At 35.5% G+C, this 14,148-nt stretch overlaps 1 protein-coding gene across 1 annotated transcript in view; it reads left to right on the forward strand.

Moving 5' to 3' along the window:
- The window catches only part of SCN7A (sodium voltage-gated channel alpha subunit 7), an 87,744-nt gene extending 74,335 nt beyond the window's left edge, over nt 1–13,409 (forward strand). The window contains exons 21-26 of the mRNA XM_036319674.1: nt 2,915–3,193; nt 4,265–4,318; nt 5,093–5,230; nt 6,280–6,384; nt 6,695–6,965; nt 10,355–13,409. Coding sequence (XP_036175567.1) covers nt 2,915–3,193; nt 4,265–4,318; nt 5,093–5,230; nt 6,280–6,384; nt 6,695–6,965; nt 10,355–11,376 — 1,869 coding nt within the window. The 3' untranslated portion in view covers nt 11,377–13,409. The remainder of the gene's footprint in view (nt 1–2,914; nt 3,194–4,264; nt 4,319–5,092; nt 5,231–6,279; nt 6,385–6,694; nt 6,966–10,354) is intronic.
- The last annotated feature ends 739 nt before the right edge of the window (nt 13,410–14,148 follow it).

The raw sequence follows: 14,148 nt of genomic DNA on the forward strand, positions 1-14,148 counted from the left end.
TATTTGCCACTTATTTCACCAGAACCATTGCCATTTCCAATGTTACTAAAGATCAGAGTTTCCTCTATTTTCACTGAATGTATTTCTGCAAGTTTAAATATGATTTCCAGCTATGCAGATATATTTCTTAGAAATGTTTTCATTGTTTACCATGAACTGAACCTAGAAAAAAATGTCTCTATGCAAACTGATCATAAATGTTTGGTATAATCTTTAAAAACATACAGATACACGGTTTTTAGTAAAATATAGGTCATGACTTAGGGACTTGAGAACTGTTAACTCAGATTACTGTGGGGTGGGGATTACAGAAGGGAGATGTTGGTCAAGGGCACAAACTTTCATTTATAAGATGAATAAGGTCTGGGGATTTCGTGTATAGCATGGAGACTATATACAGATGATAATATTATTCTGGATACTTGAAATTTTCCAAGAGTAGATTTAAAGTGTTTTCACCACCACCACCACAAACAAAAAAGAACTAGATGTGGTTAATTAGCTTGATTGTGGAATCATTTTATAATGTATACATATACCAAATCATGACTTTGTACACCTTAAATATATACAACTTTTATTTGTCTAGTATACCTCCATGAAGCTGGGAAACACACAAAGAGATGTTAATTAATGCAACTAAAATAAACTTTGTTACTGTAAGAAATTTTATGGAATAATACCAGGGTTATTTTTTCTCTAATAAATTTAGATTCATGGGATGAAGAGTGCCTCTATTAGCAAATTGCCAGCACCTAATTTAGAGAAAAGTAGGAAGATATTTGCCAAGGAAGCTGCCTCTGCTTGTTGTAAATTATGCACTCTAATATTTGATGCCAAACATTCCCTAGAATGGCAGTGAGATTGTAGCCATGGACAATTCAAGGACAGATATATACTAGTAGTAGCCATTCTTAGATCAAGGTCAGTTCTAGATATTAAGCTTCATTGAAACCTCTGGAAATTCTGTAGTTGAATGATCTCTGAAGATATATCACTGAGTATATAAGGAAGCTCCGTGGTTAAAAAATTAATATTTTATGTATTTAATGAATTTCAGGTCTTGATGCTCCCACTGTTGAAATATTTGGGTCAACCATATCCATGGCTTTTATTCTTATATATGTGCAATTACTAACAGGCATAGCGTTTTTTCATCAGAGGCATCAGTGGACCTATCAAAATACCTGAAGTGTCAACAAAGGATTTGTGACTTAGTTTTAGAAATGAAGTCTTTTTGAAAATATAATTAAAAGTCAAGATATTAATTCAAGCCCAGAAAACTAAGGAATATACGCAAGAAAGTACAGGCAAATGTATATGTATCCAGTAATGACTGAGGGAAGGAAAGGTTAGACTGGTAGAAAAGAAAATCAATGGTGACTCAGAAAAAAGGAAAAATAAATTATTTTGAGGGAAGGGAGTCAAAAGTGTAAATGGTAACTGAAAGATAAGTAGCAAAGATTGTCCTGACTGAGTTGTTCAGTTGGTTGAGCATCATCCTGTGCACCAAAGAGTTGCAGGTTTGATCCCTGGTCAGAGTGAGTATGGGCTGCAACCCACTGATATTTCTCTTTCACATTGATGTTTCTCTCTATAGCAAAGATTGAAAATATTCTATTGGATATAACAATTGGTTTTACATTTGCCATACCAGCATTAGTGGAGTGATTAAGAATAAATACAATGCTGATTGTAATATTAAAGAATGAAGGGAGTTAAGGAAATGAAGGCAGTGATTATAGGCTATTTTTGTTATTCAAGTTTAGGTAGTGAATTCACTTCCCAAACTTTCCATTCTGGAGTATCTCACCAGTGGCATAGAGTGATTCTGTGAAGTGATTTGTGAACTTGTGAGGCTAGCTAGCTGCTTATTCATGTCTCTTGGAACAGTCTTTTGACTTGACTTCACTGAACTACAATCTCTTGGTCTTCTTTTATGTCCTCTGCCACCTCTTTACTTTCTCCTAAGTAGGCTGTTCCTCCTGAAGGTTAGAATCCCCAACAATTATGTCTGGTCCTATTTTACTCTCATTTTAGATGCTTTCTAGAGATGAGAAAGAGAGAGGGATGAGAGAGAGAGGGAGAGAGAGAGAGAGAAGAAAGAAACATTGATTTGTTGTTCCACTTATTTATGCATTCATTGATTGATTCTTATATGTGCCTTGACTAAGGATTGAACCCACAACCTGGTGTCAGCCTTGGTGTCCTCCTTGGCATCAACCTTGGCATATCAAGATTATGCTCTAGCCCTAGACAGTTGGTTCAGTAGATATTCAGCCTGTGGACCAAAAGGTCCCTGGTTCGAGTCTGGTCAGGGGCATATATTTTGGTTGCAGGCTCCTCCCCAGACTGGGCCCTGGTCAGGGCACATGCAGGAGGCAACCAATCGATGTATTTCTCTCACATCGATAATTTCTCTCTGTCTTTCCCTCTCTCTTCCACTCTCTCTAAAAGATCAATTGAGAAATATCCTGAGGTGAGGATTAAGAACAACAACAACAACAAAAAGATTATGATCTAACTAACTGAGCTACCCAGCCCTCATATGCTTTCTAGATAATCTTATACATGTATACAGGTTCACTCGTCTTGCCTTTTTCTCACACAATAGTTGATACACGTGTGTTAAATCAGTAAAATAATTCTTTATTCTAGCATTTATACTTATTAGCTCTGTTGTTCTTTTAATGATTAGTTTTACTAAAAACATTTTGAGAATATCTGGATTTTTCATGTATATTTTTAATTGAAATTTTTTATTTTGGTTATTCATGTGTATGGCCTATTAAATCTTTAAAGATATCCTTTTTTGTTATTTCAATATGACATTACATTATTTAGCATTTTTAATTTAATCAAAATAGTTTCACATTTCAAACCTACAGTTTACATGTTTGCTTTTATATGCTAGGTGGTTGTGAGAGCTTTGATGAAAACAACTTTACCAGCTTTGAATGTGTTTCTGGTCTGCCTTATGATTTGGCTGGCTTATAGCATCATAGGAGTACACTTATTTGCTGGCACATTCTATGAATGCATTGACCCAACAAGTGAAGAAAGATTTCCTACATATGAAGTCATGAATAGGAGTGAATGTGAAAGTCTTGTATTCAATGAATCCATGCCATGGGAGAATGCAAAACTGAACTTTGATAATGTTGGAAATGGTTTCCTTTCATTGCTTCAAGTAGTAAGTATGCTTTTGATTTTATTATTTTTTACATGTGCATCCATATTGTAGGTAAACATAAGGACAAAATGTGGATGATTAACAGAATTGGTAAGAAATTATGTTAGCTATTATTTGTTCATAGATACATGTTATAAACCAGCAGTTCTCAACCTGTGGGTCGCGACCCCTTTGGGTTCGAACGACCCTTTCACAGGGGTTGCCTAAGACCATCGGAAAACACATATATGATTACATATTGTTTTTGTGATTAATCACTATGCTTTAATTATGTTCAATTTGTAACAATGAAAATACATCCTGCATATTAGATATTTACATTACGATTCATAACAGTAGCAAAATTACAGTTATGAGGTAGCAATGAAAATAATCTTATGGTTGAGGGTCACCACAACATGAGGAACTGTATTAAAGGGTCGCAGCATTAGGAAGGTTGAGAACCACTGTAAACAAATAAGTTCATTTGGAAAAACAAAAGTGAAACATTTCCTGTACTTTTTGGAGAAGGCAGGGGAGACGAAGGCAGGACTGACTCGGGAAATGGCAGGTACTGGCCAAACCTGCTTCCATCACTGATCATGTACTAGGGTCACAATTTTTGGTCCAACTCAGGTTACTACAGTTTTATTTCTACTTAGTGCTTTGAAGAATGGCTGCTCAGTCACCCAACATCTAGCAGATGTGAGGAGGTGAACCATTCTTGTCTTGACTCCCCCATAGAAAAGCACGTGTAATAGCAGTTGCAAGTAACTATGATACCTGAGCAGCATGTATTTATTTACTATTTACCTATCTCTCTACCTATATCTCCGCCTTTCTATTTATACTATTTTAAAATATGTTAAGTTACCAACTACAGTTACACTAAGTAGTTTTAAATATTTGTTGACAGACAACACAAATGTAATAATGAAAATGGTAGGAATCTCAGTTATACAATATATTGAAGTGTGGTCAGTCTTACTAATCAAATGTTTTACTATATTAGTAACAAATTGAGTTTTACTTTAATTTGCCATGAAGCATAATAAAATTTCTGTAAGAATTAAACACATTCCGTTTTTACAGGCAACATTTAATGGATGGATTGATATTATGAATTCAGCTGTTGATTCTACTGGTGTAAGTACAATATAATCCTAAAGTCATTGTTATAGTTCAAGCAAAGTCATTTTTCTAATTTAAGAACAGGGCACCAGCAAGAACAATAATTAACAGTTAAAAGCAAATACTTATGCTAGACAAAAGTTAAATACTGTTCAGATTGAGCATTTCATGGACAATGAAATCCTTTCAGGATTATATACAATGGTTGAGGCCCAATAGGCCCACTTGAAGGAATATCAGACTTCATAAAAATTATTAAACCAATACAATACACTTTAAAATCCAGTAAACAGAGCAATGATATCTCTTCACCAATGATCAAAGAGGAAACATACCTAAGTAGCATTGTTGGATTTTCTTGTCAGAAATTATTTTATAAACCTAGTGTTTTAAAAAGTCAGTATCAATATTTTCCTTATTTTTTCAATTTTTATACATTTTTACTTTTAAAGAATTTCTTTTTAGTGCAGTTTTAGGTTTACAACACAATTGAGAGGGAGGTACAAATATTTCCCACATACCCCCTTCCTCCACACATGCATGGCCTTCTTATTGTTAACATGGTTCTCCAGAGTGGTATATTTTTTTTAACCAAGAGTGAATCTACATTGGCAGGTCATAATCCATCAAAGTTCATAGTTTACCCTGGGGTTCACTCAGTGTTGTGCATTCTATGGGTTTAAACAAATGTATGGTGACATGTATTACAATATCATATACAGTATTTTCACTGCTCTAAAAATCCTCTATGCTCTTCCTCATCTTGTTTATTTTTTACTTCACTTTTAGATAGATGTGCAGCCTGATTTTGAAGTGAATATCTACATGTATTGTTACTTTATTGGTTTTATTATCATTGGCTTATTTCTCCCTCTGACTATGCTGGTCGGTGTTATTCTTGCTAATTTCAACAAGCATAAAATAAAGATAAGTATAAATATCAAATGCGTTTATAAAAATGTCCTGCTTCAAATGATTCATTTTGGATTCAACTTAATGTCATTTCTATTTGGTACTCACCTAAAAAAAATATTGATGTTCCTGCATATTAATAAACATTGCTAAAATATTCAGTCTGTACATTGTTTTCTATATTCAAATATGTACAGACAAGTTTAAAAGGTAAAGATTCCAAGTGTTTCTGTATGTATATTCATAAATAATGGCATGCTAAGAAATAAAAAACATTGTGCATTTGTGCAAATATGTGAGGACTGCACTTTCTTCCTCTCTGAAACTTTCAAAGTCTTCAGAGTCATAGGCAGCATAGACATCTTCTCAGTTAGGATAGCTTTCATGCTAGAAGTAGAGAGTCATACATTTGAATTGGGTGGCTTAAATAGGAGTGCTTAATTGGAAAGAATTCAGAGGCAGAATTGAACCACTTCTTTGGTGCCATTTTCATGTAAATGCTTCTACAAATTGCAAAAGCTTCAGAATTCATCTACGTCTACTTATTCTAACCACAGGGACCTGCTTTTTATTGGTGGAGAAAAGCCTTCTAACAAATTGAAGAAAAGAATCATTTAATTTTAAAAGTACAGGTTAGCCATGTCAGCAAAGTTTAGCAATGTGCAGATTCTGGTAAACAAACAACTCTGAATCTCTACTAATCAGATGGGATTAGAGAGGTCAGTGGTCAAATATCTAGAAAGAAGCCTTTCTAGGATTCCCTTCCTCCTTTGTCTCGGTCTAACAAGAGGTAGCTCAGTAAACTGAAAATTCAAAGTAGGTTGACCACCCACAATAAGGTGCACCAAAAGATAACTGAATATCAATCACTACCAATATGTATTCCATATATGTTTTATATGGATTTTTGTGCAGAAAATGAGACATGTTTAAACATGATTTATTTAACTACAGTTAAGCCTTTATTTAAATCAATCATTACCAAGCTTTCCAAAATGCATATTAATATAAAATGAAATTTGGATTAAATATGATTTTAATATATTTTTCTTTCATTTCTTTACCAGGGAGGCTCTAATATTTTTATAACAGAAAAACAAGAGAAACAATATCTAACACTGAAGAAGCTGATGTATGAGGACTCTCGAAAAACAATACCTTGCCCAGGAGTAAGAAAACATCTAGATATTTTTAAGTTTCTAAAAAAAGTTTCCTTGATATATTCATCTTTAAAATAAATGTGTTTTTAAAATTCTTAACAAAATATGCTTTTGACAAACATTTTTCTAAATGTGTTCCTTGACAAGCTTGTGATGGTCTTGTTTGCTTTGACTGTGTGCTATAATTCTAGTTTGGTACAAACGTAGGCCCTGACTTATTCTCCTATTTATGCTGGGAGGGAAGATATAAATTTATAGCCTCTGTGTGTGTATAGAAATCCTATTAATATGATTATTATACCTTTTTTTTCACCTACAGAACAAGTTCCGAAGGTTCATCTTTGACTTGGTAACAAGTCAAGCTTTTAACATCATCATTATGGTTCTTATCTGTTTCCAAGCAATAACCCTTATGATACAAAGTGATGAACAGAGTAGACAAATGGATACTGCTGTCCTCTGGCTTCAGATACTTTTCATTCTTCTATACACTGGAGAATGTGTGCTGAAGCTCATCGCTTTCCGTTGCAACTATTTCACGAGTGGATGGAACATTTTAGATTTTATAGTGGTCATTTTCTCTATTACAGGTAAGATTTTATGTAGTCAGATTTTCATTTGTATTAATATTCATTCAGGCAAGTTCTTATAGTTATTTCCAACAGAAATGCTTTACATTTTTGCATTTTATATAAAAATATCTGTACACATACCTGACATATATAAAATATTCAAAAATACTGTTTGAATTAGTACACAGACTTTACTTCACAGACCACCAGGTAAATATTTAATTACCCCTTCAGCATATCAACTACATTATTTTTTAGGATGACACTAAATATCTATACATCCTAGTATAATATAAACTTTCAAGCTCACTATTTTCCCTTTCTCCTAATCGCTAAAACTACTTACAGCTTTCACAACAGTAGAGTTTAATGCTCTAGGTCACTAGTTTTACTCCAGAGATCTCAGTCTTCGATTTAACCAATATATTTGATTATCCTCTTTGTGAGTAGATATTGCACTATATTCAAAGAACTCATTAGTATACAAGTTAGTCATAATTCCTGTGTGCCCATAGTTTATAATCCTATATAATAAAAGCCTAATATGCAAATTTTCCCCTCGGGCAGTCATTAGACCGGGAGTTTGTCCAGGAGTTCGACCGCTCGCTATGACATATGCTGATCCCCAGGCGCGGTGTAGAACATGGTGGGCATCAGTGATGTGGCGCTGGCAAGGGGTGCTCAGGTGCTGGGTGTCTGTGAGGAGCCGTCCCCGCACCCGCGCAGCTACTTCCGGGTGAGCTAGGCTGCAGCCACTGGGTCCTCAGGGTCTGGTCGTGCTCGCCATGGGTTCATGCAGAAGCCAGTCTGCGAGGCTGGCCTGGAGAGAGCACATCGCCTGCCCAGCTTCTGTGCAGCACTGCTGGGTGGCCCAGAGGCCCACACTGTGCCCTGGCCCACGGCATTTGGTTTCACTCTCTGCATCTCCATGTGGGGACTTGGGCGCTGTGGTGGAGGGGGACAGGTGGGGACCTGGGAGGCCAGGTGCTGCCCAGGGCCCAGAGGTCACCTGGTATCTGCCCTTCCATGCCAGATGCTCGTGCTTCCATTGCCGGCCAGGCCTAGGGACCACACCCATGCATGAACTTTGTGCACCAGGCCTCTAGTCTATTATAATCTATGAATGGATACAGATAATTAATAGTGCATTTTACTGTGCTATTAAGGATATGAAAAGGTTATATAAGGGATGTTACAGCAGCACACCTAATCAGTAAGTAGAGGTCAGAGAAAACTTCATGGAAAAAGCAAAAGTTAACTATTGGATAAGGAGGTAGCCAAGAAATAATCTAGGAGAAAAGGATTTTAAGCAGAGAAAGGTTTGTTTCTTGTCTGTCTCCTATAAGACACATACTAGAATGTCTCCAAGGAAATAGGGACAATATTTGATATTTATTGTCAATTGCTATTGTGTGTAGTCAGAGTAAAAAAAAATGTAGATGAACTGTCAGCCAAGCTGTGCTTCCAGAAAGTCCACTCATTCAACTGGTAGTGGAAACAGTGCAATTACTATTGACAGACAAGTACAAGAAGTTTGACTGAAAGTGCATAAAGGCAGGAGGGAGCGGGTAGGAAGGTAACAGGAATATGGCATTAAAGAGCCCTATGAGACTCAAGTGAGAATTACTGAATCAGAAAGAGAGGAAACTGTGGTCAGAGAGAAAATTGTTTGGAGTTGAGATCTCGGAAGGCAGGTATCCTGCGTGGGTCCAGAATGTGGCCATTGATGTAAAATTGTTAAAATTAAAAAAGCTGAAGACTGAAAGACTGGCCTTTGACTGGGTTGTTGATGGTAGGTGCTGAGATGGGAAGGATGACATGAGCCAACTAAAGAGTCCAGTTGAATATAAATGAGGAGGAATGACTAGATCACAGAGTCAGGAATGGTAGGAGATGGTATTTTAAATAACATGACCCACAAGGAGTTGAAATTAATTTTTTCTAAAAATGATGGAAAAGAAAGGTGTCTGGAAATCACTTTGTAAAGAAAAAAAGGTGCCTGCTTTTTCCATCTTTCTACCAGGAGAAATATGGAGTGGGGAAGAATTAGCTGTCTGCAGTTTAGAGGATGTGGAAAAATGTCTATATTGAAGGGGGATACTTCCTGCATAATGGAAGAGTTTGGATAATTGAGGAGAAATGAAAAATTGACCCAGAGTAGAAGGTTCATTAAAACACTATGAAGATGAGGGTATATATAAGACAGAACATCAGAGAGAATGCCAACATTAATAGTGACAAAGTTCAACAGAAATGTGAGACCTGAGTCTACCAGGTGCTGCATGCCATCTCAGTTAAAAGCTTCATATGATTCTCCCCTCCCCGACCTTTTCAACTCAAAATAAACCACATCCCCTCCAGTACTTCCAGAGAACATCCTTATGCTTTTTTATGGCGATTATAATTTCACCTTGTTTCATAATTCTGTCTTCACTTTCATAGTTCCCTCACTCACCCACTACTGCCAGAAAATCGTTCCAGGCAAAGACTCAGCTATTCAATTCACATTGAAAGCTCCCAAGAGCTCCCATACTGTTTACGAAATAAATACATTAAATTATAATCTGTGAGTCACTGGATACAGTGAACAGATGATGTGTTGTGGAATTGTCCACCTGAAACCTGTATAATTTTGTTAGCCAATGTCACCCCAATAAATTCAATAAAAAACATTTTTTGTAATTATACTTTTTTTTTTAAAATATATTTTATTGAGTTTTTACAGAGAGGAAAGGAGAGAGATAGAGAGTTAGAAACATCGATGAGAGAGAAACATCGACCAGCTGCCTCCTGCACACTCCCCACTGGGGATGTGCCTGCAACCAAGGTACATGCCCTTGACTGGAATCGAACCTGGGACCTTTCAGTCCGCAAGCCGATGCTCTATCCACTGAGCCAAACCGGTTTCGGCGTAATTATACTTATCAGCCAGATTTTTCTGCTTTGCATTATAATTAATTTAAATGTCTACCTCTAAAGATTACAAAGTCTTTGAGGACAGAGCCACATTGATCATCTTTGCGTATGTGCACAACACCTTTATTAAGTATCCAATAAAGGTTGCATTGAATTAAATTTCTTGATTCAACTACAATCAGAAAAAAATGACTACTGCCCTATATTATAGATTCATGCTCTCTGTTATTCCAGAAGTATTTGATACATAATCCTCTTAAGGTGATGATGCAAAGAATTCTCTTCCAAATTTTACTAGATACTCTGAGTATTGCCACAATTATTACTGGGCTAACCCAAACTTTCAATGTGTGCTAAATGCTATATAGGGAGGATGAATAAAATAATCTTAACTTATAGAAAAAGGTGAAATGTAAAATAAATTTATAGTCCTCTAAATACCATGAAATTTAAATAATTTGATTGCCTGCTTTGTCTTTCCCCACATCAAGGACTACTTCTGCCTCTGATAGGAGAGTACTACTTTGTACCTCCTTCCTTCCTGCAACTGATAGTTCTCTCCCGGATCATCCACATCCTGCGTCCTGGGAAAGGACCGAAGGTGTTCCGCGATCTGCTGCTTCCTCTGGTGCTCTTCCTCCCGGCACTGTTGAACATCAGTCTGCTCATCTTCCTCGTCATGTTCATCTACGCCATCTTTGGCATGTACAATTTTGCCTATGTGAAAAAGGAAGCTGGAATTAATGATGTGTCCAACTTTGAAACCTTTGGCAGCAGTATGCTCTGTCTTTTCCAGGTTACAATATTTGCTGGTTGGGATGGAATGCTCAATGCTATTTTTAACAGTAAATGGTCTGACTGTGATCCTGATAAAATTAACCCTGGGACCCAGGTTAGAGGAGATTGTGGTAACCCCATTGTTGGAATTATTTATTTTGTCAGTTACATCCTCATAGCATGGCTGATCATTGTGAACATGTACATTGTTCTTGTTATGGAGTTTGTAAATATTGCTTCTAAAAAAACAGCCAAGACCTTGAGTGAAGATGACTTTAGGAAATTCTTTCAGGTCTGGAAGAGGTTTGACCCTGATGGGACCCAGTACATAGATTCTAGCAAGCTTTCAGATTTTGCAGCTGCTCTGGATGCTCCACTTTTCATGGCAAAACCAAACAAGGGTCAGCTTGTGGCCATGGATCTTCCAATGGCTGTTGGGGACAGAATTCATTGCCTAGACATCTTACTTGCTTTTACAAAGCGAGTTGTGGGTAAAGATGTGAGGATGGAGAAACTTCTTTCAGAGATGGAATCGGGGTTTATCTTGGCTAACCCTTTTAAGATCACATATGAGCCAATTACAACTACCCTGAAACGAAAACAAGAGGCAGTCTCGGCAACCATCATTCAGCGTGCTTATAAAAGTTACCGTTTGAGGCAAAGTGACAAAAAAACATCAGATATCCATATGATAGATGATGACAGGGAAGTTCAGGCTACTAAAGAAGATGCCTAATTTGATAGAGTTTAGGAAAATCAACTATTCATAGCCAGATCTAGTTCCACTTACCACCTTTTCACCTTCTTTACATATCTCAAAAATGTTAAAAGTTTAAGACAGAAATAAAAGCAAAGATTAGAGATAGTAAAGATTTCACTTAATCATCAACTGTTTACAGCTCATGGAAGTTAAGCTTGTTTTCACAAGATTCCACATTGAATTCACTTTTTTACCCCTCTGTGTTCAATGTAACCAAGACAACACTTTAAATCACTGTAGTGAGTTAAAGTGGTTTAAACTTCCCATTTGATAACCCAATGCTTGGGTTCTGTATATGATTTACATAGTGTGTGCTTCATCTGGAGAATGGGATGGAGGTGGTAGAGATTAGTAACAAAAGGGTCTTACTTGTATATTTTATGCATATTTTAATTTGATGGGATTTAAGTCCCCTCTTTCTTAACGTAGGATAGTGTTTAAAAACAGTACAATGCTATAGGCCATTAAATCATGAACTCAGCTACACAGATGCCAATTGGGGGAAGAGGAAGGGCAGTTCTTAGAAAGTGCCTTCAAGATCAATCACAAAGACCTTGGGCTGAATCAAACCACATTTGAAAAAGATTTATTGGAACTCTGTTTTTGTTTTTGTTTCTTTTCTTTTTGGTATGAGGAAGGGGAATTCGTGTTTTTCATTGTTCTTGGATTCCTGGTTTCTCATCTCTGGCTAGTTCCACCTAAGCTCAGCTCTCCAAAAGAATGATTCTTAGAACAAGAAAAATAAAGGGAACACATTTTTTTTAAAGTATACATTTATTAAAATGATATAATAGGCAATATGTTAATAGATTCAAGTCTTACATTATCATAGACCTGATGTATTTTACTATTTATCCATAATGTAACATTGAGTATATAAGATCTGGCAAATGCATATAATAATTGAATTAGAAGAGTCAAGGGCTACCATTGTGTCTAGGGATTTTCACAGTGTCTTGATCCTGGGAAACTGGCCAATTCCATTGGGAAACTGGCCAATTTAAAGTATGTTTTGCTGTATTTTATGGTTCTTTATACTTTAGAGAAAGAAAATGATCAAAGAAACTGTGAGAACTCTGAATTAGGAGATCAAAGTGTAAGTTTGTTGTTGGTGGGATTTTATAACATTAATGTATGCAAGTTAGTTTTCACTTACTCATTTATCTTTTCAAGTTCTTTGCTGTTCCTATCTCATCACATACATAACTACTCTGTAAAATGTTTTATGTCTGAAACACTTTAAAACCCTAAACATTAATTTTAAGTATTAAAATTATTTTTTAAAGATAGGCACAAAATTGTTTTTCGATATATTCATAAAAATGCAGTCACATCCATGTAGTTTGAGATCCTGAAATTTATTAATTTTGTATAAAACTTGCTATCAATGTGCCTATAAAGTCCTAAAGGATTCAAAATGAAAATATCTATACTGTAAGCTTAAATGACAAGTTTTCAATATGTTGTATGACATTCAATGCCATTTAAATATCAGCAATTGTATTTTATTATGAATGCATGATCTTGAGCCTTAACTATTATAATCTAACTATCTTTGCTCCTCTAAAATGTATTAACCTGACCAAGATGCCTTTGGGAATCTGATCCCCTAAGCAAATGCAACTTCAGGGTTCTGTTTTTTTCTATGTGCTCCTCCCCTTTCTCCTCCTGTTCTCCATCAGGTATGTGATGGGGACCATAATAGATCAGTGTTAACTTGGTAACCTGTTGACCTGGTGCTTTATCTAAGCTTATCAGTTTTCTGTGTCTTGGAAGTGCTTTAATGCAGATACTGCTTCCAATATTTAAACTGAATCTTAACTTGCTTCTGTAAATTCCATAAAGACCACAAACTGATTTTAGTTTGGAAATTATATCTTTTACTTGTAAACTGTGTTTGCCACTAACCTACCAATATTGTGTAAAGAATTATTTTTAACAAAGCCATACAATATATTCTACTTTTTAGATACGTTAGAGAAAATAATAAATGCAACCTGTTAACCACACTAAGTTTTGTTTCTTTTCTTTGGCAAGTCAGTTTGGCAACTTCCTAAAATAATAATTAAAAAAAAACCTTTATAAATTAATCTTACATGATAGTTTATTCATTCAGTCTCAAAATTCAAAACTGGGAAAATTTGTGCTTTCTTTTTATTCACTTAATTTAGTAAAATTAATGTTAGTGAGCTTGCCAGAGACCCCTACATATTAACAAAATGTTAAAAACATTCTTTTCATTGAAATCATAATAACTTCATTATATTTATTTCAGTATTATTAGAATCTGAATGTTGGAATTAGAAAAGAATGTTGAAATTAAATTTATTGGTATGTTATTATTTCCCAGTATCTGCTTCTTTAAAAATTGTTTCAGGTCTTCTAATAAATATAATTACTGAAATAGTTGTAACGATTTGGAAATGACTACCATTTGTTAAGCAGACTCTTATGTCCAGCCTCATGCTAAATATTTATCATGAATAAGCTTAGCATTCACAGCACTCATGAAGCAATGATAATTCTCATTTTATAGATGAAAAATATTTAAGATTAGGAAGTTATAAGAACTTTTATCTAACATAGAACTTGTAAATGACAGGCCAGGACTCTAAACCAGGTCTAGTCTTAGAGCTTTAATATTTAATCACTCTGTACAATAACTGTCTAGTAATAAATGACCTCAGGAGAGACAGAGAAGTTTAAGATGAATGAAATTGCTGTATAGAGATAAGGAGTATCTCTCTA

Source organism: Myotis myotis, unplaced genomic scaffold, assembly GCF_014108235.1.
Source record: "Myotis myotis isolate mMyoMyo1 unplaced genomic scaffold, mMyoMyo1.p scaffold_m19_p_8, whole genome shotgun sequence".
NCBI classification, from domain to species: domain Eukaryota; kingdom Metazoa; phylum Chordata; class Mammalia; order Chiroptera; family Vespertilionidae; genus Myotis; species Myotis myotis.